At 40.6% G+C, this 24,618-nt stretch overlaps 2 protein-coding genes across 17 annotated transcripts in view; one reads left to right on the top strand and one right to left on the bottom strand.

Moving 5' to 3' along the window:
• Positions 1-9,088, bottom strand: part of TMEM182 (transmembrane protein 182) — a 31,453-nt gene extending 22,365 nt beyond the window's left edge. The window contains exons 1-5 of one of the 11 annotated variants that reach the window (XM_065677775.1): positions 8,667-9,082; positions 8,464-8,572; positions 4,528-4,581; positions 1,431-2,371; positions 3-754 (exon numbers count right to left, since the gene is read on the bottom strand). In XM_065677775.1, coding sequence (XP_065533847.1) covers positions 3-48 — 46 coding nt within the window. In that variant the 5' untranslated portion in view covers positions 49-754; positions 1,431-2,371; positions 4,528-4,581; positions 8,464-8,572; positions 8,667-9,082. Of the gene's footprint in view, positions 1-2; positions 3,181-4,527; positions 4,582-8,463; positions 8,573-8,666 lie in introns of those variants that run through there. The other 10 variants (XM_065677774.1, XM_065677777.1, XM_065677780.1 and 7 more) reach the window with 10 other exon arrangements.
• Positions 8,686-20,559, top strand: MFSD9 (major facilitator superfamily domain containing 9). Of its 6 annotated transcripts, none has more exons than XM_065677765.1 (6): positions 8,686-8,842; positions 10,971-11,058; positions 12,801-12,844; positions 14,117-14,246; positions 16,027-16,236; positions 16,749-20,559. In XM_065677765.1, the coding sequence occupies exons 1-6, from the start codon at positions 8,690-8,692 to the stop codon at positions 17,537-17,539; spliced, it is 1,416 nt and encodes a 471-aa protein (XP_065533837.1). In that variant the 5' UTR covers positions 8,686-8,689; the 3' UTR covers positions 17,540-20,559. The 6 variants fall into 6 exon arrangements, with proteins under 6 accessions (XP_065533837.1, XP_065533842.1, XP_065533843.1 ...); XM_065677768.1 differs by lacking the exon at positions 8,686-8,842 and adding an exon at positions 8,899-9,058; XM_065677767.1 differs by lacking the exon at positions 8,686-8,842 and adding an exon at positions 9,503-9,872.
• The last annotated feature ends 4,059 nt before the right edge of the window (positions 20,560-24,618 follow it).

The following is a 24,618-nucleotide window of genomic DNA, read 5'->3' as shown; positions in this document are numbered from 1 at the left end:
ACCCATGCATGTGCATTGGCCATTTTGGAAGATGATGAGGTAACACATTTAAATTCCAAGGACTCACTCCCCAAAAAACTTGGTGTTTGCACATGATCTACCTAACACTATATTCACTTTTGTTATGAGTTATATTTTATTCAAACCTGACACTATGCTAATTTCTTGCACGACAGGAGCATTTTGTGGCCTTTTTGCACTGCACAGTTTCAGTGTATGCAGAACAGTAAATGATTTTTCAGTCAAACAGACTCTTTTTAACATACTTTCCTTGCATCCATTGATGCAGCTCCCTTAGCTATAGCAGAAAGGGATCTTTCAAAACATCACTTTAGAAAGCAATGTTTTTTGAAAAACATTGAAAACATTAGAAAGCAAAATTTTTTGTTCTTTATTAAGGAAAAAATATCTTCAGGAAAAAGAACACCACAGTGAATGTGCTATAAAAGAAAACAAGGCATATTTTAGAAAAGGATTACTTACAGTTTAGAATAATGCTTTAACTTTTGGTCATCCCTGAAGTGGTCAGGCAGGCGGATTAAATGATTGTTGTAGGTCCCCACCAATTGAAATATTCTGGTCTAGTCTCTCCTATCTTTTCCAAAATAGAATGAAGGAAATAAGCAAAAAATAAGTTCAGGACTAACACCCAAATTTAGACAATTTCACACAATTTTGTATTTCACATATATGTCTTTCCATTATAATGAATGGCAATACAGCCAGAAGAGCCTGGAGAACAGTTCAGCCCGACCTAGATAAGAGTCAGAAAGCTCAGTTTAATCACTCAAGCAGACACCAAGCTCTAGTTACTTCCCAGGGTATCCTGCTGGCATATTTATCCAGAAGGGCATATTTCTCCCCCAGTTTTAACCACACCTGCCAGCCCCACACAGGGGTCTTAGGTACCTTTTTTTCACCTCAAATGGCACTAGCAGCCTACATGATGGTGACTGAAATAAGCCTAGACAGAGGGATACAGTTACCTTACTGTCATTTCCCACCACTGGATGCTCCAGGATGTCTAAGGCATCTATATATGACAGGCAGGTATGTCAAAAGGACTTAGAGGAGACCCACACCTTTCTTAAATTACAACTACAAGCCAGGTTCACAGTACCTAAAAGCTGGACAGAGCTATGTATGAATACAAAAAGGGACAAACCTTAAGTTGGTGAATACTGACAGTGGAAATAATACAAATACTTTTCACTGACATGCTTTACTTCAAAATTCCCAAAGCTCTTTTCAAACATGGTTATGCACTGCTATTCATACCTCTAGCTAAGGAAACTGTGGCACACAGTGGTGAAATGACTTTTTCAACATTACACCACAAGTAAAAAGAGAACTCCAGCCAGCTGACCCAGTCACTGAAGCATAGCTAACCAAAGAAATAAAATGGCTGGTTTCAGTCTTATTGCACCCACCTGGCTTCAGGTCAGAAATATGTCAGTGACTCCATGAGCCCATTTCTGCATGAGAGTAAGTTACTTGCATGAGCAGCTTCACTGAAATCAGCTTGCATAAAAAAATTCACTAAATTCAAATGACAGCTGAACCACCGCCTGTGCAGTACATGTATTTATTTTTAATACACTGTACATGCACTCTGGTCTCAGTTTAGCATGTTCATCCTGACAGAATCTGACTTAATTATTCTCTTTCATATTTATGGCACATTCTCTGGCAGTGCTATCTTCTAAATACTCTAATAGTACTATGCCTGGCTATGTTAGGAATGAATCACAAGCCATATTAAGACTTGTTATGTCACCTTAAAAATTCATGTTATCCACTACTTGAATACACAGAAAGTCTTGGGGCACTTTTTCTTCAGTTAAAGTAAATTCTGAAGGTTCCACAATAGAAGAGAGAAAGTTTCAGGGCCAGCAGAGGTAAAACAGGGCCAGGCTTATCAAGAAAAAGAAAATCATTACTCTGAATCTTAAATAAGGTCATGCCAGAACTCCTTCCAAACCTCCTAGATTTCTACAGAAAGACTACCATTTTAAACCAAAGTGAAGTAGCCAAATTTATCCCTACTATAATGACAATTAAGTAATTAAATCAGTGTTAACGTATGATCAATTTGACCAATTAAGCACAACATTAATTGATTTTGTTGATTCACAGTGTGAAGACTGAAGGCCCTCACATAATGGAGGGATTCCAATTTCATTTAACAAAGCTGGCAAACGTTTTATGATTTTATTTCTGTCTTATTTTCCAGATAAATATGGGTAAACTAACTCCTAAATCTGCATATTTTATTTATGTATCTAAATAGCTCCAGCTTCAATATAGTATGTGTGCCCCTCCTTTTATTTAGGGAACAAAATAGCAGGCTGTTTCTTTCTTCCTTTTTCATCTGAAGGGAAAAAAAAAAAGCTTGATTAGTTTATGGGAGGGGGAGGTTGTTTATGTGCTTGTTTATATTTGTGTGTGATTGATTAAATGTCTGGTGTGTACGCCTGGAATTGGCAGGCAGCTCCTTATCTATGCTGGCAGATATGTCCATGATCTAAAAACAGCCTTTTAGAACCGGCTGCGCGTCTTACTATACACCAAGAAACAATTTCAGCAGCTGCCTCAGAGCCCAGTCCTTCTGAGACCTCAATGCCCATTTACTGTCTAAGAAAAACACTGTGAACAGCAACAGAGTATCTCACCCGCTGATTCAGATCCTCACCCTGTCCATCTTCCCCAGCTGGCTAGTATGCTATCCATTGCACCTACACAGTCAAATGTCAGTAGCGTGCTGAGCATACATACAGTCCACCTAGTACACTTTGTCCATTAAATCTTTAGCTGGGATTCATTTTACCTAACACTAGACAGCTGCAGAGTAGCTGTCTCCAATTAAGCTGGTCACCTCTGGTTTCCTTTACAGTCATATCAGCACTTTTGTGGCACAGTCCATCTGACCTATTTTTGGATGACTACTTCAAAGTGCAATTACTTTGGGGTTTTTTCCTCCACTGATTAAAAGGGGGCCTGGAATAACTAGCTTGAGATAAGACCACTTTAATCTTAATACTACAGTAAATCAGGCCACAAATCACAGAAAGATCGAGGTTGAAAGGGACCTCTGGAGGTCACCTTGCCGAAGCCCGCTGCTGAAGCAGGACCACCTAGAGCTGGTTGTCAAGGACTATGTCCAGGCAGCTTCTGAATACCTCCAAGGCTGGAGACTCCAGAACCTCCCTGCATAACCCATACTAGTCAGTGTTCAGTCACCCTCACAGTAAAAAAAAGTGTAAAAGTGTTTCCTGATGTTCAAAGGGAACCTTTTCTGTTCCAGGTTGTGCCCATTGCCTCTGGTCCTGTCACTGGGCACCACTGAAAAACACCTAGCTTTGCCCTCTTTATACTCTCCCTTCGGGTATTTATACATTCAAAAGATCCTCCAGAGCCTTGTCTTCTCCAGGCTGAAGAGTCCCAGCTCTCTCAGCTTTACCTCATAAGACACATGCTCTATACCCTTCATCATCTTACAGGCCCCTCATTGAGCTCTGTTCAGCATGTTCATGTCTCTTTTGTACTGGGTATCCCAGAACTGGACTCGCCACCCCCACTCAGGTGTGGCCTCACCCATGCTTAGTAGCGAGGAAGGATCACCTCCCTGAACTTGCTGGCAACGCTTTGCCTAATGCGGACCAGGATACCATTTGCCTTTGTTCCAGCAAGGGCACATTGTCAACTCATGTAAAACCTGAGCAGAGATTTAAGACAGTACAGGTCCCCTACACATGGATGAAATCAAGCCATTCTGAACACAGGTACCACTGAGTTATTCATTCCACACGAGCTGTACTAAGCACGTGAAGAGATAAAGATGGCAACTACACTTCTTCTGACCTAAGGACAAAAGCAGCTCATATCCCAGCAACAGCTCCAACAAATACTTTAATAAACCAACAACAATCTTAATGAGGCATTATATCTACACATTTTTACATACCCAGGATCCATTGTTACATATCCGCATGAACATGTGATAAATTTACAGCCATATAGATGAACAAAGCTGCAGGGTGTATATCCTATTTGGACCGTCTCACACCCTCTCATACTCAGAACTTTGACACTCTGTACAAAGCATCACAGGTTTATTCAGCCACAGACAGGAAGACAAAAATTTAGTACTGTTTCATGTATCCCATTCTGCATTATATCTTACATTAAAGCTACATTGGATAAATTAGGTAAAAATAGGGGAAGGCACAATATTTGAGTCATAACACTGGTTCATCAAGGTGTGATGAATCCATGTACCTCCAAACCAGCAAAGTAACTAGAACCATCCAAGTTCCTCGCATCCATGGTGAGTGCTCTAAACTTTTAATTATTGTATAGTCAAGCCAAATGACAGAAAGAGAGAGGGAGAGAGAGAGAGAGGAGGGTGCATGTGTGTGTGTGAAAAGTCATCTAGTCCAAGTCCCCTACAATGAGTAGGGACATCTTCAAGTAGATCAGAACCACATCCAGCTCAGCAGTCACCCTGCCATAACCACCAGTACTTACAGCTTTGAGGGTGGAGTCAAAAGGTTTCTTTCCAGATTCCTTAATTCTGCAGACCTTTACAGAGAGATTACACTTTAAATGTCCTCAAGATTAACAACAGTTTCCAAACTCAAGTTCATTTACAGTACATCTCCAAAAGTTCTGGACCACTGGATTGTAACTTTTTCTACTGGGCTCAATTTGTATTTGAAAAGTTGAAATGACTGTTCAGTGTTACCCTAATGGTCTCAAGTGGTAAACCAGAATGAAATAAGTCATTGCTAGGTTCACTAAATTTGGTGATAGATTGTACCTTTGGGGATCTTGACCTTACCCATTTGTAACGCTGGAATCCAAGAATACATTCCATTTACTGCAATAAATTGCTATAGTTCTCACAGATCTGTCTTACAAAAGTATTTTACAAACTTTATTTAAGAATTTATAAGGTTTAACATTTTCTCTTCCACTGAAGGAATGAAAGGATCTTTTTTCCAAAACTGTTAGATTTCAAATGACTTTCACCAGTGCTTCCACTTTGTCATGACCTGGAGCACACCCAGACACAGAGCTGTCTCAACCCCCAGTTTGGCATTTACCACAGTGGATGTTTGTAGTAAAGGGCTGCAGATCCCTCACACCTTCTCCTCATTAGCAAACTGAACTTCAGCCACTGTCCAGCAAATCAGTTCTCCTCCCATTCACAATTTGAGGCAAGCATAGCCCACTAAGCAAGGCTAAGTACAGTCTGATCTCTGGCTGCCCAACACTGTAAGAAATATTTTTGCTGCCATTAAAGCATCTGTTTTTTTCCAACCCTTTCCATTTATTCAACATTGATCTTCAATTAGGACAGCTGAACTAGATACCATGTTGCATTAACACTGAGACCAAATAACTGATACAAATGTAATAAAAGTTTTCCCAGCTTACTCCCGCTACCTCCATTTCTTATCAAAGGATGGATGTGGCCCAAAATTGGTTTTCGGGCCACAGAATAGCAACAAAACTTCTGGTTGCTGGTTATTTACTATGACTACCAGGTTCATCTCATAATCACCGACTGCCACAACAGAGGGGTACACTTCCTAAGCATGCATCATTCTTTGTTTGTAGATGTGCTTTTCCAGTCAGAATACTTACATGTATCATGGAAGCTAAATGCTCAGATTCTCTTGTGTCAGTAGTCTGCCTAATTTTCCTGGTGCTAGGATTGTCCATAAAAATCAATAATTTTTATTCTCTTTTTCCAGGTCATGGAAAAAGCATCAGAAATTAGAAGACTATGCCCCTTCATCAGGGAAGATTATCCATTCCTAAATACAGTCTGGAGACATACCAAACAATTCTGAAGCCACAGGCTGTTTGCCATTTCTCAGTATGTATTGATCTACTGTCTTTAAGAATCATCCAGTAGCAAGTCAAACACCTTAAAACCGCAACAAAACAAATACCTTAAAGCTATGTAAGTGTACTGTATTGACAGTACTTGAATCAACCAACTATGATACTCTGCCCCCAAAGATATTAAGACTGGTTCTATTTTCCTTAAGACTGTGATAAATTTTCTTCCGTATTTCATTCATTACTCGATTCCCTTATCAGTCATACCATCACGTTATTTGGGAACTTCATCTTTATTTGGGAGCCTTTATCTTAAATTTTGTAATTGCAGTGACAGAACATGAGCGAGAACCTCCAAGGCTTCAGGAATCATTTGCCTTCAGTTCAAATGCAAGAGATATTTGCCATGTTACTATATATTAATGCCTTTCTCACATATTATACAAAACTAAACATGCAATATGCAATTCTTTAATGATCTGATCAAGCTTGCCAGTGTAAAAGCAGGAAAAGATCTGTTAAAGGAAGTGACATCTATATGTTTTCCAAATTATTTTTGTTCTTGGGCACACAGTTTGCACTGACAGTTACTGGAGCATCAAAAAGTTGGGCTATTCTCTTTAAAAGCCATTTATTCTGCTTATTCATTATTCTGGTTTACAAGCCATTGTGCATGGAGATTGCTTGAAATAATAGGCAAAACTAAGGAACAGTTTCATTGTCAGGGAATACAATATTTCTGCCTACAACACTTTGTTCCCATTAGATCATTTTTATCTTCAGAATCGAAGAAGAATGCAGAATTGCCAAATCTGGTTTCTGAGACTTATAGCACAGACTGACATTTACACAGAAGCTCAAAAATTTCACCTGGGCTCAGTGTTTGCACAAAACTCAATCTGTCTTACACCACAGGGAAAGTACCTAAATTCTTGCAATATCTTTTAATCATCCACCTCCTTAAGATTCCTCTGATACATCTTCAGGCCTTTTCCACTTCTTGTATCAGATAACATGACCATGAGAAAAATTAGCGCAATACTGAGCAGCCAATATACTGTGAATTCCCATAATGCCTTCTCTCACTGAGAGGGTTTGTTATTCAAAGTGGCCTCAGAGAGCTAAATTAATAGGATGCATTGGTTAAGCCAACTATAAAATATCACAGCCACTGGGATAATAACTAAATCATTGTAGAGATTCTGAAAACATCTTTTCCCTATGCATATGCTAGGCTAAGCTTTGCCTTGGTATCTTATAAATAAGCTGCATATACAGGAATACATCTTACTTTCTACATTTTTTGGTTGGTTGGGTTTTCTTGAGCTTAATTCTTCATAACCATAATGAAAACCACATTCCCTTCTACTTTGTGACCTAAATCTGTCGAAGACCCTTGATCCCTGTAATATTTATTTCTTCTGAAAACATGAAGACAAAAGTGAAGTTACCCTATTGCCAGTCATTGATTAATCATTCTCAAACTTTATCAACTGGTGATAACTTTTAAAATGTGATTCATTGTAATTTTTCAAAAGCTTTTCTGATAATTAAAAACAAATTAAAGCATCTCCTGTTTCCTTTTATTTTTTAAAAAAGTATTTAAAACTGCAGTCCCTTCATTGATGCCCAGCTTAGCAGCTATATATAAGGAAAAAATCCCTTCTACCTCCAACATGAATTGCAGAATCATAGAAAGGCTTGGATTCGAAGGGACATTCAAAGGTCATCTAATCCAACCCCCCTACAATGAGCAGGGATATCTTCAACTAAATCAGGCTGCCCAGAACCACATCCATCCTGGCCTTGAAAATCTCCAAGGACAGCACATCCACCACTTCTCTGGGCAACCTGTGCCAGTTTTACCAAACTCACTGTAAAAAACTTTTTCCTCACATCCAGCCTGAATCTCTCCTCTTAGTTTAAAACCATTACCCCTTGCTCTGTTGCAACAGGCCCTGCTACAAAGTACCTCTCCCCATCTTCCTTAAAGATCCCTTTTAAGAACTGATAGGCCGCAGTAAGATCTCCCGAGAGTCTTCTCTTCTTCAGACTGAACAACCCCAATTCTCTCAGCCTTTCTCTGTACCCTCTCCAACAGGTCCATATCTTTCCTGTAGTAAGGACTCCAAAGCTGGACACAGTATTTTGCATGTCACAATTACTCCACCTGTGCATCTCAGATATTTAAAAATGTTGTTTTACTACTTTGGATGCTAATACATTGTAATATAGTAGCTCCGCACAATCCAGCTACCCCTGACTTTAACGAAGTGCAGCACAGATGTGCACAGGCCAAGGATAAAGAGGGATGCCCTTCTTCCCTGGCTCAGTACAACAACTACCAACCACCCAACAAGGCAGGGGGACACTGCTATCAGAAACACCTGATGAAGGCACCTGGCTGATTCCCATGAGAGGCCCAAGAGGCAGCAGTGGAGCACACTTTCCGCATGGATAAGGCAGGCTCGGCAATGCACAGGTTCAAAAACCATATTTCAATAGCAACTGACAGAAAGGTGCAATGGGACAGCTACCACACTCCCATTCCAAAGGCCCTCCACCCTATCTAGCTTTTCCTGCTTTCCTTCGAGCTCCAGGCCCTGAACTCACAGGTTGCAAAATTCAGGTTGCAAAACCCTCCACGTAAGAAGAGGCAAGAAGGGCAAAGTCCTACAGGGTAGGAGAGGAGGGGGCAGGGATCCTTATTCTTCCTCCTCGCCTGAAAAAGAGGAAACACGGAGAGCACATTCATTAACACAACCACATCACCAAACTTTGCCACTTCCCCCTGCCCCAACCACCTCCATGCTTACCCACCGCGGCGCTCGCAGTGCGCATGCTCAGTGCCGCCGCTACGGAGCGCCGGCCCGCTGCCGCCGTTGGCCGGATGGAGGAGGAGGACGAGGATGGGGGCCGGGGAGCCTCGGCAAGCCCGGCGGCGGCAACGTCCGGCCGCTTCGTGCGGTGCCTTTACGCGGTGGGCTTCCTGGTAAGCGGGGAGGCGGGGTGCGGCCGCGGGGGTGTCCTTCCGGCGAGGCCTGCCACAGACCGCTGTGCTTGAGGAGGGGAATCCTCCCATTGCTGCCTCACAGGGCCCGCTGCCCGGCCCCATGGCAGGAGACGTGCTAGATATGGGAGAAGGGGGACGGGCCCGTAGCTTGTTTCGGAGCCTAGAGGGCCCCTCAGGAGATGCTGCAAAGCCGAGGTCGGTTCCTATAGGCCCCCGTACTTTCCTCCCCGTGGCCTTTGCCGCTGCTGGGCTGAATCTCGTCGGCACCCTCGGACCCCGGCTAGCAGCAATTACTCCCCGCCCACTGCACTCCAGATCAGGCTCGGGTTTGAAGTACATCCCCTTCACCTGCCTTCTTCTTGCAGTTCTAATGTTGGTAGCGGTTTGGTTGATTGCTACTGTGTTGTTTTATCCGTGCAAACAGTCGTGCAGCTTCATACAAGGATATGGTTTTCGTCTTGTAAATACAACGAAGTAGTGTAGCACGCTGAAAGCTGAGTCTTGCCTTGTGCTTGTCAGAGCTGTTCTGTTTCCTTGAAATACCAGTGGCTGGTGTAAAGTAAAATAAGCAAAATAAAGGCCATGCTTTTTCGGCGAGGGGAGGGGGGCGATTTTTAGAGAAGGCTTGTATTTTGTAGTGATTCATGAGCCTCAGGAAAATGTTATTTAATGAATTTAAAAAAGATTTGACTTGGAAAATGAGTACAAAATGAGAATGACCGTGCACTGTGAATTGTGGATATATATGGCTGTAGAAACAGTGTGGTTGATTTGTGTCCTGGAGGAAATATTCTAGGAAAGAGTGCATTTAGAATAAGCTTTGATTCTTAACTAACTTAAGCACTGTGGGTCTCCAATCCTGTAATAAATGTGCTGACACTGAGCTGGAGTACACACTGAGATCAATCAAGAATCGAGTATCCTTTTAGACGGCTCAGCTTATGGTGAAATATCATAATGAAGAGCTGTCGCCTGTGACGCAAGCTTCCTGTACCCAGGCAAATACAGGGTATTTATTATTTGACCTAAGACATTATAGGTGAAATGAGAAATAACTACCCATCAGAGGATAGTGGTTAGTAGGTCTTGCTCTACCTATATGTTTATTAAAGTCCAATACTGCCAGGGTGTATTTGGAGACTTGTTTTTAAATGTCTCTATTGATGACCTGGACAAAGTCATTGAACCTCTCTTCAGGTTTGTAGAAGACACCTAAGATTGTGTTATTGAAGATCTTCATAAGTTGTGTGCTCTGTTTGCTGGTGCTAATATATTTAATAATGATTCTAACCTTGTAAGCCTCAATTTCAACCATCAAAAGGTACTTAATGACAGCCTGTGAGAATTTACATAGCAATGCACATTGTTACAGTTATTCAGGCTATGGGCATACTATAAAGAGCTACTCTTTTTCACCTAAAGTAGTCCTTGATAAAAGCTGATCTTACTCCGCTAGATCTGTAAGGTTCTGCTCTGATATAGGATACCATATACTGTGCCAGATAATAGTAGCAAAAGAACTCCTGAGTTGATGTGATTAGCTTAACAAAAGATGAAAAATCAAAAGGAGTGAGTAGGAGATTCTTGTACTGTTAAGGATGGGCAGTGACCTTTACCCTCCTCTTGCAAAACATTTATGACTTAAGCTTTGCTCCCCCCCCCCCCCCTGCATGTTTCTGTCTTTTCAGTACATTTCTTAAATTATACACAAAGTCAGTAGGTAGGTTTAGATCTACCATAGCTTCGTCCTGTTGTGGATGAGAGCTAAAATACTGTAGATTTTGTAAGCATACTGTCTTTGCCCAAATAAAAACTATTTCTAAGCAATTGAAATTACAAACTATTTTGAATTTAAAATACCGGTACCAAGTACTTTTCTTGTGAAGCAGGTAAAGTTTAATATATATTCAAAGAATATTTAAATATATATCTTAAAAATTACTGTATCTGACAGGGGAAAGAAGATTGCTGTTTCCATAGTTTTAACTCCTTTATGTGTTTTTGTAATTTTGTACATACTGAATGCATTTTAAAGGTTAGAACGCCAGGTTGCCATCATCTTTGTAAACGTGATCAGTTATTAAAACTTTTCCTGCCTTCTTTTCAGGATTTATTTGGTGTGAGCATGGTTGTTCCTTTGATGAACCTTCATATCAAATCTCTAGGAGCAAGTCATACAGTTGCTGGTATAATAGGTAAGTTGCAATACTTGACTGATTTACTGAAGAATAAGATAATGTAACCTGGATTATGCCTTACTGCAAATTGGAAGTTGTAACATAATTCTTCCTTGCTATTAGCATAATACAAAGGAAGGCCAATTTCCCAATAAAACTGCCATACTTTGTTAGATACAAAGACCTGTCCAAACTTGCATACTGACAGTGCTTGGGAAAGAGCACTCTTGGAAAGAACAAGCAAGTCTTGCAGTGGTACTTGTGCAGGTGCTTTTTCAGCATCCAAGAATTCACAGCTCAGCAACTTTGGGAGCCAGAGGTGTTGTTTTTAGTTTTATTGTTATTTACAGGCTTTGCAAACAGTACTTCTGTAGCTGGTTCTCCTGAGCTTTACAAAGCCCATGATTGCTCCCTGTTTGATTAAATTTCTTTCAGCTGTCTTTTGGCAAAATATTTAATGTCTTTACAAGTGTTTACAAGTAAATTCTGAAAGTTTGGGATTTTATCTTAAAAAATAACTGATAAGTTTTTTGGTTTGAAGTTCTTGTTTATATTTTATAGCTCTGTTGATGGTTTGTAATGATATATTTTTTATAGCTATGTGGTTGACATGGGCTCTGTTATTCAGCTTTTTATTACCATCCTTTTTTATTTCGGATGAAATTTAGCACTTTTCATGAATAATTTGGGATCTACGCTGAGTTGAGTGTTATTTTAAGCAGCAGTTCATCAAATGTGAGAAACAGTATAGCTTGTTTACTGATGGGTCTTGCCATATGGTGGGAAAGCATCAAAGATGGAAAGTAGCTGTATGGAGTCCCCTATGACAAGTGCAGAAACTGCTGAAGGAGAAGGCATGTCAAGTCATTTTGCAGAGGTGAAAGCCATCCAGTTGGTCTTACACTTTGCTGAACAAGAAAAATAGCCAGTACTTTATACTGACTCATGTATGGTAGCAAATGCCCTATGGGGGTGATTGCAGCAATGGAACCAGTGTAACTGGCAATGCAGAGGTAAACCCATCTGGGCTGCTGCACTGTGGCAAGATATCACTGCCTGGATGGAGAACCTGGTGGTGAAGGCATGCCATGCAGATGCTCGTGTACCCAAGAGCTGGGCCACTGAGGAACACCAGAACAACCAACAGGTGGATAAAGCTGCTAAGATAAAAGTGGCTCAAATGAATTTAGATCGCAACATAAGGGTGAATTATTTATAGCCCATGGTGGGCCCATGACACTTCAGGTCATCAAGGTAGAGATGCAACATATACATGGGCTCGTGATCAAGGGGTGGACTTAACTATGGACAGTATCTCCCAGGTCATTCATGGATGTGAAACATGCTGCAATTAAGCAAGCCAAGCAGTTAAAGCCTTTCTGGTATGGAGGATGATGGCTGAAGTACAATATGGGGAGGCCTGGCATATTGACAGTATCACACTCCCACTGACCTGCCAAGGCAAGTGCCACGTGCTTACAATGGTGGAAGCAACCACCATGTCATGCTCCTGTCATGACCAGGTCTCTCAGACTCTTACTCAGGAAGGTTCCGAGTTACTGTCTGAGATTAAACTGTGAGAGTCCTTGGTTATGTGCTAATTCTACCCTTGGTTTGTCCTGCTTCCTCTTCCTATTATTCTAGTAAATTATTTCCAGAATGTCTTTCATGTTGCCTCATTTAAAATTTTGTGCAGTTTTTCATTTTCTTAAAAAATGAAGTTAAGTTTTTAACATTGGTATTTTACTTGCTTGTTTTAGGATCTCTCTATGGTATAATGCAACTATTTTCCAGCACATTTGTGGTGAGTTCTAACACTGCAGTTCTGAGCATGTTGGTATTTCTATGGATTTTAAAGGGAAAAGGGGTGAGGTTAATAGCGTTTCTTGATGTTTTGAAAACATTTATACTGTTCATATAAGCATTTTTGTTTGAAGGATCTAGGTTTTAGTTTGCATGGAACATGTTTGTTTCATTTCTAGGGAACTGCCGGATTTTTCAGAACTAAACAGAATACAGCCTTTGGGCAAAAGCTAGAATCCAGATTTGGGCTCAGATACGTTACAGAGCATGTTGCGGTCACACAGGGTTCTTCTTCAATGTTGGTGCTAGTAAAGCTTAAGTTTCCTTCAGTGTGGTAGCCTGTCCAAAAAGCAGTCTCAAAAGTCAGCTCTTCATAAGCTTGTTACCTAGAGTTTGCTTTCCCTGATTAACGAGCAGTGTCTTGTAATTTGTCATTTAAATTAATGTATTACATCTTTGAGCTTTGTTTGGGTTTGTTTTCTGTTAGCTGTTGATTTTTTACATCCTAATCTAAGCAAGAGTGCAGAGACTAAGCCTCCTGAATGCATGCTTTACTTGTCAATCCCTTAGATCCCTCCTTAGCTAGGAGCACCTTTAATATTACCCTGATACCTCCTAGCCTTTTTAAGAGAGGAGATTTTGAGCATCTCATGAAAAAACTCTTTGGTATGCCACCTGGAATAATTTGCTTCTATAATCTTACGGCATTTTCTTTTGAACTGCAAGACCGTTGCCTACTTTCTCAAAAAAATGTTTCCTCTTTGGAATCAAGATGATTTATAAGAATGCTAAATGCAAGTTTACTGCTTGCCCTTCTCATAATGACTCCCTGCCTGCACTCAGCTGACAAATTCTTTATAGCTAAGATCATTTGTTTTAGGATGCTCAGCAAGTATCTAATACATTGCAGCCATTGATGCAAACAAATATTAGTGGTTGCTTGTAATAACATTTTCAGAGTGCCCTTACTACTAATATTTCATGGTGTATATTGCAGGACTGTACTTTCAAAAGAGGAAAATTATTTTTTTAAAAAGCTCTATGCATGACATTACATGGAATTGTCGTTTCAGCAGGTGCACTGGTGGCAGGGCAGAACTCTGCTTGTGACTTCAGGAATTTAAACACTTAGGAATGTTGTGTAATAAGTTTATTAAGCTTTCATTGACAGTCCTTTCATCTCTTTTCGTGGTTTAATTTAGAAGTATTGGTTGTTCACTGTACATAGTTAAGTGTTTTGAAAAGCTAATCTTAATTTCCGGATTTGTGAAAGGGCTGCTGGAGTGATATAGTAGGAAGACGGTATTCCCTGCTTGCTTGTATTCTTCTCAGTGCATTGGGTTACTTCCTTCTTGGAGCATCCACCACTGTGTTCCTGTTTGCCATTTCTAGGGTTCCTGTAGGTGAGTAAACACTTGGGATTTTGGAGTTTAAATTCCCCGTAGTTGCAGCTTGAGAATTACTACTAGGGAAAACATGGTATGTAGATGGCTGCATAGTATCATCACCCAGCAGTACCACCTGAACCTTAGTAACTGAAAAATCTCCACAAATCAAGTATTCTCATGACATTTCACTGAAAGTAACTTGAGACGTTGTTGTGGTTTAACCCAGCAGGCAGCTAAAACCACTACTCAACCACTCACACACACAGTGGGATAGGGGAGAAAATCAAGTGGGGGGAGAGGGGGCGGGAGAGGAGGGAGAATGTAAAATGTGTGAGTTGAGATAAAGACAGTTTAATAGGACTGAAAAGGAAGGAAAATAATAATATTAATACACAAAACAAGTCATGCACAATGCAATTGCTCACAACCGGATGACTGATGCCCAGCTAGTTCATGAGCAGAGGTCCCTAGCCAACTTTCTTTCTGCTTTATGTCCTGAGCATGACATCACATGTTATGGAATATCCCTTTGGGCAACTGGGGTCAGCTGTCCTCGCTGTGCCCTCTCCTAACTTCTTGTGCTCCTCAACCTATTCACTGAGGGGGTACTCAAGGTGGGGTGAAAAGCTGAAGAGTCCTTTACTTAGTGTCAACTAAAACATCAATGTGTTATCAACATTATTCTCATCCTAGATGCAAAATACAGCACTGTACCAGCTACTAGGAAGAACATGAACTCTATCCAGCTGAAATCAGGACAGTTGTATATTCAACAACTGTCACAACTTTTATGCCACCTTGAATGGCTGAATTATATGAGGAGTATAGCAATACTTTGAAAGAGGCTATTGTAAGTTTAGTTATAACAGGTACACAACATACCAAGTAACTGCTGGAAATCTTAGTCTGCATTTGCAGTAGAGAATAGAATGATATGTGTTACTGTTTTTTCTCTTGCTGAAAATGTGCCTCAAAGTGACACTACAATATTTGGCTGAAGTTTTATGTCACTGCTTCAACAGAATATTTGTGTTCTGCAAAACTGTGTATGTTTGCAGCACTGAAGCTAAGTTTGTGCCAGGGTTCATTTCAGAGTTCTTAAAATAACCAAACACCTATTGCCTATATTCTGATGTAATAAGCATTGCTATTACTAAAGGCCACTTTTATGGCTCATAGTTTTGATTCAGGAGCTGTTAATATTTAAGGACAATTTGCTAATGAATTATTTAATTGATATTTGACTGCTTAGTAGAAATAATACTTTTAAATCCTAGTAGCACTGTGACAGCATTGCCCTGTTCAGAGGGAAGGAACATAAAAGATGGCATTATTAATATTCCTGCAGTCTGCTTACCTGTCTGTGCCCTTCTTCTGCCACCCACGAGTTTCCCATAGAAATTGGTGTGTTACAATCATGGAAATCTTCATACTCAGTGAAGTTAGTACAGAGGTATGTTCATATTCAGGCAAGCTGTTCTACCTCATCATTAACTATCCACAAGTTGCTATTGTAGTGGCTATTTTATTCCCAGTGTGCTTCAACACTCGGCTTAGTTACTTCTCCTTTGAGCAGAGGCATGAACTGATCGCCTTGATCAAAATCACCTAAGCTAAATCCTTGAACAGCCAGGATGGTGGCTGCAGGACTCTAGCATTGAAGAATTTATGGTTAATGGAGTCTTAAAAATACCAATCATGTAGATTTTGACCACTGATATTTCAGGTAGCTTCTGTCATTTTTAATCTTTTGGACTGAACAATACATGTTTATTTTGTTTATATTACATTGCAGGTATCTTCAAACACACACTCTCCATCTCTAAAGCCCTCCTTTCTGACTTGATTTCTGAGCGAGACCGCCCTTTAGTGATGGGACGCTTCAATGCAGCCTCCAGTGTGGGCTTCATTCTGGGGCCTGTTGTTGGTGGCTACCTTACAGAGCTGAAAGATGGGTTTTATCAAACATCCTTCCTGTGTGCCTTTATCTTCCTTCTGAATGCTGGTAAGCTGTATGCTATATTTTGCATCTTGGGTGCCTTCATTCCTCACTTTTGTGTTTTTACGCTATTTCTGATACCTTGTATTCATAGTGTGTTTATCATATATGGCATACATGTTCTGTCTACCAGTACTACCCTTTGAATTTGAACCTATGTGGAAGGGTGGCAGTTTTGAAACAGTTAATCTCCAGGTGCTTCTCCTTTGTATTCTATGTATCACTTTTACATTCAGATACAGGAAGACCAGAAATCAGCTTTAGCCTTTAGATCTGTTTATATGTTGTGAGTGTGGCATCTCGGTGGTTTTCTTCCTTGCTTTCACTGCATTTAAAATTGAACTGATAACTGTGAATAGCACTAGACTTAATCTTTGAAAATTTTTAAAGTGAAGTGACTGTTAAGTCATTTTTAAATTTTGATCTTTACACTAAGTACATAGTTACAATCAAACTAATGTCTTCCAAGTAAAATTAATGCAACTGAATAAAATCAGCTAATTTCTTGATCTGTATAGGTCTTGTCTGGATGTTACCCTGGAGTGAAGAAAACACTGGCAATAGGGAATGTCAGCAAGGAAAAAAAGGAACAGACAGCTTCTCAGCAAAAGCAAATCACGACCTGCGCTTGAAATCAGCAACTAATGGAGCTATGGCAAGTAACAGTCTTTTCCAGTCTCCATGGATCCAAGTTACAACAGTGCTGAAGAGGATTAAAGGAATTGCGTGCTCTGATCTGTGGGATATATTTTTAGTGCGGTTGCTGATGTCTGTTGCTATACTGCTGTACTACAGTAATTTTAGCCTGGCCTTGGAGGAGAGATTTGGGCTGAAACCCTTGTTCGCTGGATACCTAATGAGCTATAGCAGTGCACTTGGAGTCCTGGCTGGTTGTCTGCTCGGACCAATAACAAGACTCTATCAGCACAACACATACAGAATTTTGTTGCACTCTAGCACTCTTACCTGCACATTGATTCTCCTGTATGCTTCAGCACAGAGCATATGGATGGTCATTTTCTCTTCCACATTCTTAGCCTTTTCAACTACTATAGGTCGTACTTGTATCATTGATCTTGAGTTGACCATTGGTGGGAATGAGGCCAGTGGTACGCTCCTAGGTGTTGGACAGTCCGTGACATCAGTGGGACGTATACTTGCCCCACTCCTTTCTGGAATTGCTCAGGAGTTCAGTCCCTGTGGCCCTCCAAGTCTAGGGGTTGGACTAGCTTTAGCAGCTATTTTGATAATGAATGCAAACAAACAAAAATACTGTAGCCATGGAAATGTGAAGTTAAAAAATCAATAGTTGCAAATTTGGATTGCATAGATGTACCTCAAAGGAGAGGCAAAGTGAATCAACCTGAGGTGGTGCTTAACATTTGCCAGACTTGTACAGTAGTAACAGGGTCTTTTAAAGAAGGCACATTATGTTCACATGAAGGCAAGTGCTTACAAATATTTCTGTTGCAGGAATGTTAAATCTAGACAAATGTTATTCTAACTGGTACCACTACAACACTTGTGAGGGGGACAGGTGTTGCTGAATTGTACTGGCTGGGATTTTTTTATGGATTTTTAACGTTTTTTTGGGGAAAAAAGGAATGACATGAAATACACAAATCCTGCTTGTAGCTCACATTTGGAACAGTGTTTATATTGATAATTGTTGGAAGACAAATTGATTCCTATTACTTACTCAGAGGAGAATTTTTGTTATTTAATCAGAAGGAGAACTTGTAATACAGCTCGTTAGCCTTAATTTCTTATGCTGTGGTCTGCTGCCATTTGTCTGCTATGACAGTAGCTTAATTACCAGCATGCTTGTTTATGTGATTTTATTCAGCATACTTTGTCTACAAAACTTGCTGCTCAGCACGATTAGGCACTTTGGAGTGGCCATCTGACCGCTGCCGATGCCTGCTCTTTCCCAGGTAACAGAATTGGGTATATGCTAACTTATATATTAGAAGGCCTAAAATGGATAATTTTAGAATAATACGGGGCCATTCAGGCTGAAACTGAGACTAAATGTAAGCTTTATTGAAACTTGAACTGGTGGTTTCTCTTTAGTAATAACTTATACTAAACAATTTTATCATAAATTATTTGTTAGGATTTCCTGTGCAATTTTTCTACCTTCATTTTAAGAATAAATTTGCTATGACTATTAAAGGTGTACTGAAGCAACTAGCAGTAGTTTGTGGAACTGGATGAATGCATTTTCTCATATCTCTGGAAGCATAAATGACATTTCAGTGACAAGAGAAAAACTGTATAATTGTTGGTATCATAGTTTCGTTTGTCTACACCACTTAACTAATGAGAGGTTACTCTCAGAACTATACGATGAGTTGTGGCACTCTCCTGTGTTTAATGTTCAAGTCACCACTGCTTGCGTTTCATTTGAAACATACAAAAAATGTATTTTGCACTGATAACATTCCATATGCTTTCCCTACTATTACTCAATGAAAGTACGAAGTCAACTATGTGTAATTTTGGGTTTGGTTTGTTGGGTTTTTTTGTTATTAAAAACTAGTTATGTCCTTAAATGCATCCATGTAAACGTTGCTGCTTCAGAACAGTCATAGATGGTGTTTTACATTTTTTTTTTTTTTTATTTTTATTTTCTTTACCTTTTCCAGTGTGAAACCTCAGTGAAACCAGTGGCAGAACCTTAGGGCTACATATAGAACTCTGAGTTGGTTTAATTGTATATATTGACATAATGAGTATGCCTTATTAATGCTGTGATTTTAGTACATATTCTCAGAGTTCCTCATTGTGATAATCCGTGTTTCATTTCTCCCTAGGAATGTGAGGCATTTTCAAGTGTCTTATTTCTTCTTGCTTGGTAGATGCCCCAAGACATTCTTTCCCTAAATTTCCTAATTATTTTTTTTTATTATTATTATTTTTTTACCTAAACCCACCTTTCTGTAAGTCAGGGACTTCTGTTTTGAAACTACAGCAGGGGCTAAAGGAGAAGGACAGGAAAAAACCCTCAAAAAATAATATATGTGAAAGATTGAGTAATTTTCCTTACACTTGTTGGTTATATGAGGTAACATTTACCCTTCTAAGTTGCTGCAGTGATTAAAGCTGAATTCTGTAAACACCATAAAATTCAGTTTATAGTACCATGTACAGCTGCCTGAATATTGCTTATAAAAGCTTCAAAATTTCACTGGTTTTGTTTATACATAAGTGAAAAATGTGCTTTCCACGATCTGCAGATATTTTTGTTATATTTTGAAAAAAGGTTCTCCAGATAAGCTAGTTAAAAATGGCATTAAATAGTGAAATTAAGAAATCTATGGAAGGCTGATCTAAGGGACATGTTGCCACTGATGTTATAGAAGTTTTTTCTTGTAGGCAAGAATGACATCTGAAGTGCAGCAGAAACATTACTTCTTTGTTAAGCCTCAGTTACAGAGAAGTTGCACTACTTTCTTTTTCTTACCATTTTTTTAAGGAATAGAAATAAAATTAAGACATTCCACATCTCTCATTTTGTCTCTGTTTGCTGTCCTGTCCTCTGCTGAATCCACAGCACAAGTCAGTATGATATGCAGGTGTTTTATTTTTTTTTCTTCAAGCTGTTCCTTCAAATGATCATTTGAATCTGCCTGCTTTTCACATAAAGGCATAGGAGTTAAGGATTCAACCAAGAAGTGAAGATGTGAGAGAAAATAGAGAACTTACCAGTTTTGAGACAGCGTACTTGAAACTACTGTTCTAGTGCCTGTTTGGATCCCTTGTGCTGCCTCTTAGTTGCCGTAACTGTGCAAGCTCTGAGAGTGATGAGTAAATGACATCCCTGGAGATGAGGAGATGTGATTTCCCCTTTTAAATTGAGGGAGGAGCAGTTGCAGCTATTTTTGGCTACAGTCTAGTGGGCTTTATTGTATTGCTCAGCAGTTCCTTGAATCCAGTTGTGGTATCTGAAGACTAACAAAACAGATCTGAATATGGACTAAAAAAAAAAGTTTCTATCTGCAAATCACTGCAAACAAAGGTTTTTCTCTTGCTTGCTGTTTCTGTTAGGTTTGGATTGGTTTTCTTGGGCTTGTTCGGGTTATTTCTGCTTTTTACCTTTGGAAATTTCCAGTTTTTTAACAGTGACTACTTTTCTGACCTTTATGATCAACTGATGTTAAAGAGGCTGTCAATACAATGTAATAATTTGTTTCTGTAAAACAGCTGGTAGCATATGATACATACTGATTTTGTTGCTTTTAAATGATTAAGCAAATGTAAGGTTTATTTTGTGTTGATGTATGCTGCATATATTTGAAGAGATCCTTTATAAACTCACCAATTCTTGTCCTGTGTCTTGTCCTGTTTTCTCTGAATTTCCTCACTGTAGCACATCACAGAGGTCAGCACCTTTCTTGTTTTCTGAGAACAAGTTGACTAGTGAGCATGTAACGCAGCAACAAAACAGGACAAGTGTTGCTTACTAACTGGCTTGCTTGTAACTTCAGGCATTCCATAACGCTATCACATTCCAGTTGATGGGAGTCTCTGTGGGTATGTTCAGGAGCTGCCAGCCCCTATTTTACCACAGGTGGAATTGCCCCTTCGTAAAGGATGCTTTGCATCTTGGCACCTTGGGATTTGAAAACCCATGACTCAACTGTACTGTTACTTCTAGAATTGTGAAGACTTACAAAGAGCTAATCATTAATCTTGTAAGGAGTATATTAGAGCCTGAACTTTGAGAGTCGAATGACTGTGAGTAAAGCTCAGACTTTTTTCTTATTAGTTTTAGAGCTTGCCTTAGGAACCTGGGCAGGGCCAAAGGCAATGGTGGCCAGCCCCTACCCCCCCCCCCCCCCCCCATACAGAAAAAGCCCTTAGGGAACACCAGCGACCAGGAGCCCCACCCACAGGGTGGGCAAACAGGGCACGGCACATCAGCGAAGGTGTGGGGCAGCAGTTTTGGTGGCAGCTGGAGCCCTGCCAGCTCTACCAGGGAGCAGTGGTATCAACCTGGCAGAAAGCCATGACCTCTGAGCTCTGCACCCAGCACAGCTAACACAGATGCTCAGGCAGAGCTCTGGTGGGAACGGGAGGTTCCTGGCTGCGGTGTGGGCTTTATGGAACCATCAGATGGCAGGAGTGAGCACACCTACAAGGGCGTGTGACAGGTACAGGAACTCCTCCATGTAGTGACTCCTCCTTAAGGCTGCAGGAGGAAGTGAGTAGGTTGAGAAGTATCACGGAGAACAAGACAGAGAGACTACTGGAATCACACTCTACCTTCCCTGAGACAGGCCCAGCAGCCAGACACAACACGATACAGAGGATTCCTTATCTGTTCTCTGCCTGGTTGAACACAGTGACTGACATAAGGGGTAGGGGGCAATGGTAACAAGTTCCTGCCCAGCGCAGCAGGCGTATCTCCTCTGTCACTGCCCCACCTTCACGGATGCCCTTGCACAATAGGTATGAGGCTCTGCAAGTGGAACTGAAAAACAATGAGGACAATGGTTCATCTAGGGTGGAGGTGTCACGGAGGTTAAGTCAGTCAGCCTACACCCTGCTCCCATAAAGAAAAGATAGGTCATTGTCATAGGAGACTCCCTTCAGAGGGGAACAGAAGGCCCAAAATTCAGACTGATCCACTTCTTTGCAAAGTCGGCTGTCTCCCTGCGACCCAGGTTAAAGATGAGATGAGGAAGCTTCCTACCTTGGTACAGCCCTCAGATTATTATCAGATTTTTCAGGTAGGTAGCAATGAAGACTTGCAACAAGTCTGAGGGCAATCAAGAAGACTTCATGGCCTTGGGACAACACGTTAAAGAATCGGGAGCACAAGCAGTGTTTTCTTCTATGCCTCCAGTTGCAGTGAACGATGATGGAAGAAACAAGAAGAACCATCAGATCAATAACTGTCTCCAAGCCTGGTGTCACTGGCAGAATTTGGGGGTTTTCGATAATGGGTCAATTTGCACAACACCAGGCCTGCTGGTGATGGCGAAGGATGGGGTACACCTTCCTTGTCTCAAAGGGGGGACAGGATCTTTGCACAGGAGTTTGCAGGGCTCATGGAAATAGCTTTAAACTAGATTAAAAGGGGGAAAGGGATAAAAACAGGCTCACTAGAGATAAGCCTGGGGGTACCACACCAATGTTTGAGGGACAACACGCTAGCGAGGTCCTTTGGACTGCTGTCCCAGTGGAGGTTAGGGGATGGAGATCCACCTGGCAGCAAAAACACAAGGGTTATTGATGTGTCAGGAACCACAGAAGTGCCTGAGAATGGTCACATTGGACTTAGAGCTTCTCCCCATAAAAAGGTGGTGGGATCCATAGCCCAACTGCAGTGCATCCACACCAATGCACACATCATGGACAACAAACAGGAGGAGCTGGAAGTCATTGTGCAGCTGTGGGAAACCACTACATAGATGCCATCATGGCAACATGGTGGGATGACTGCTAAAATGAGGGGTAACATCTGAGAGGAGTAAATCTCTCCCAGATTTAAACATAACATGAATCAGGTAGTCCATGACCTCTGTCCACTGTGTCCTGAAGCAGTTTCTCCTTCTCACGCTTGGGTTTGATACCCCCTCCATCATGTTTTCAGGCCTGAGCCTCCCATCTATTGTTGGCCTGGCTGGGTCTGTGTATTGCAGATACCATGCTTTAAGCACATTCACAAGCCTATTTTTATAGGATCAGAGCTCTTGTAGTACAAAAAGCATTCCTCCAGCCAATTTCAAAATCCTTCATCTTTTCTTCAGGATTTCAGGGACATTGGTAGAACTTAGGCAATTTTGGAAATAGTGACCAGCTGAAGCATTTCTTGCAGTGTCAGCCTTACAATGCAGCTGGTGTCTGGATTTGGTGGACTTGGCATCTCTTGAAAAAGGCAGTGCAGGGTGCAGTGTGTTTGCTCCGAGAGATGCCAAGATACCCTTTATAACAGCCTGCATGTTATTTTGGCCAAATTTTAAACTTTGTTTCTCCGTGTGATTTCTATGTGGCTTCAGTTGAGAAGAATATCAAGTTTCTAAATTGCTATGCAGCATGGTTTTCTTTTGTTGAACACCTGTGGTTTCAGTGGAGTCTGCAGCATACTTTAGTACCAACTAGTAAAGCCCTTAAAATTTTGCCTTTCAGGGCATGTTATTCTCATTTTCTCTTTCAAATATCTGCTTAAAAGAAGTAACTGGATGTCTGTCTAATCTGTAGCCCTTCCTGTACCTACTTTCTTAGGTATATTTACATATATATCTTTATATATCTTTATATATCTATCTATATCTATATCTATATCTATATATATATATAGATATCTTTATATATCTTTAGGTATATAATTGAATATTATATATTCAATTTATAAGCCTTTTAGCAGGCTAAGGGTGAAAGACATTCTTAGAAAACCCTAATTCAGCGTAACAGATATATTCCTACTGCCCCTAAAACTGGAAAATTGGACATTGTGCTCCCTTCAAAAGGCAATAAAATATCAATACTACACAGTGCATTGGCGAGTCCATCTGGAAACAAAAAAGAATTGTATGTGGATTTGGCAAGTTTCCCTGTCACTGTTGGAGATGTGGTTTCCTTAAAGAGTGAAAAACACGTTTCCAGTCAATACATGACTTTCCCCATCAGATGGTGCTCGAGGACAGATTTATTTGGCATTTTATTCTTCAGCAGACAAACTCTCATTAATACAACAGAAAGGAAGTCTCCTCTGAGAGCTAAAGTTAGATAGGCTTTTAGAAAGATCAGGAAGTGCTATTGATCTTGTTCTTCTTTTGCAGAATAGGAAAAGGCAAACTCCTGACGCAATGAGGAGGTGACCTGGGACACAGCCTGCATCACCTGCTGCTGTCATTGCTACTGAAAAGGAGAACACCCAGGAAAGCAGGTCTCAGAGGTGATGAGGGTCTGATCCAGCACTAGTGGAAAAGAGCCTGAAAAGGGTGGGAAGAGCAGGAGCAGGGAAGGGAGAGAGCACTTGCCAAGGAGATTTGTAATTCTGCTTCACTGCCTAACCATGCTGGAGATCTGCCTTGATACTTGTATTCTGTGGATCTCAAAGTGCTTTGTAAAGGTAACAACGTGCTAGTGTGTTTCGAAGCACCAGGAACTTAAGACCATATTTCATAAAAACGACCTCCAATTTGATCTGCTTGTACTATGGGACACTCACTTTAAGTACCAATGATCTGAGCATGCACTGTACTAATGGACAACCAGCAAAGCAGTAAGGTTGCTGAAACCTACATTCATTATTTAAAACTGTGCCATAAAAAATGACAACCATTTGAAAAAAGGCAGCTTTCTCCAGATATAATCCAATTGCTTGATCATTGCCAGCATATGAATGAGAAAACTCCAGAGGGAGTAAAATAAATG

Source organism: Lathamus discolor, chromosome 4 (assembly GCF_037157495.1).
Source record: "Lathamus discolor isolate bLatDis1 chromosome 4, bLatDis1.hap1, whole genome shotgun sequence".
NCBI lineage: Eukaryota > Metazoa > Chordata > Aves > Psittaciformes > Psittacidae > Lathamus > Lathamus discolor.
This window is presented reverse-complemented; position numbering and strand designations above follow the sequence as displayed.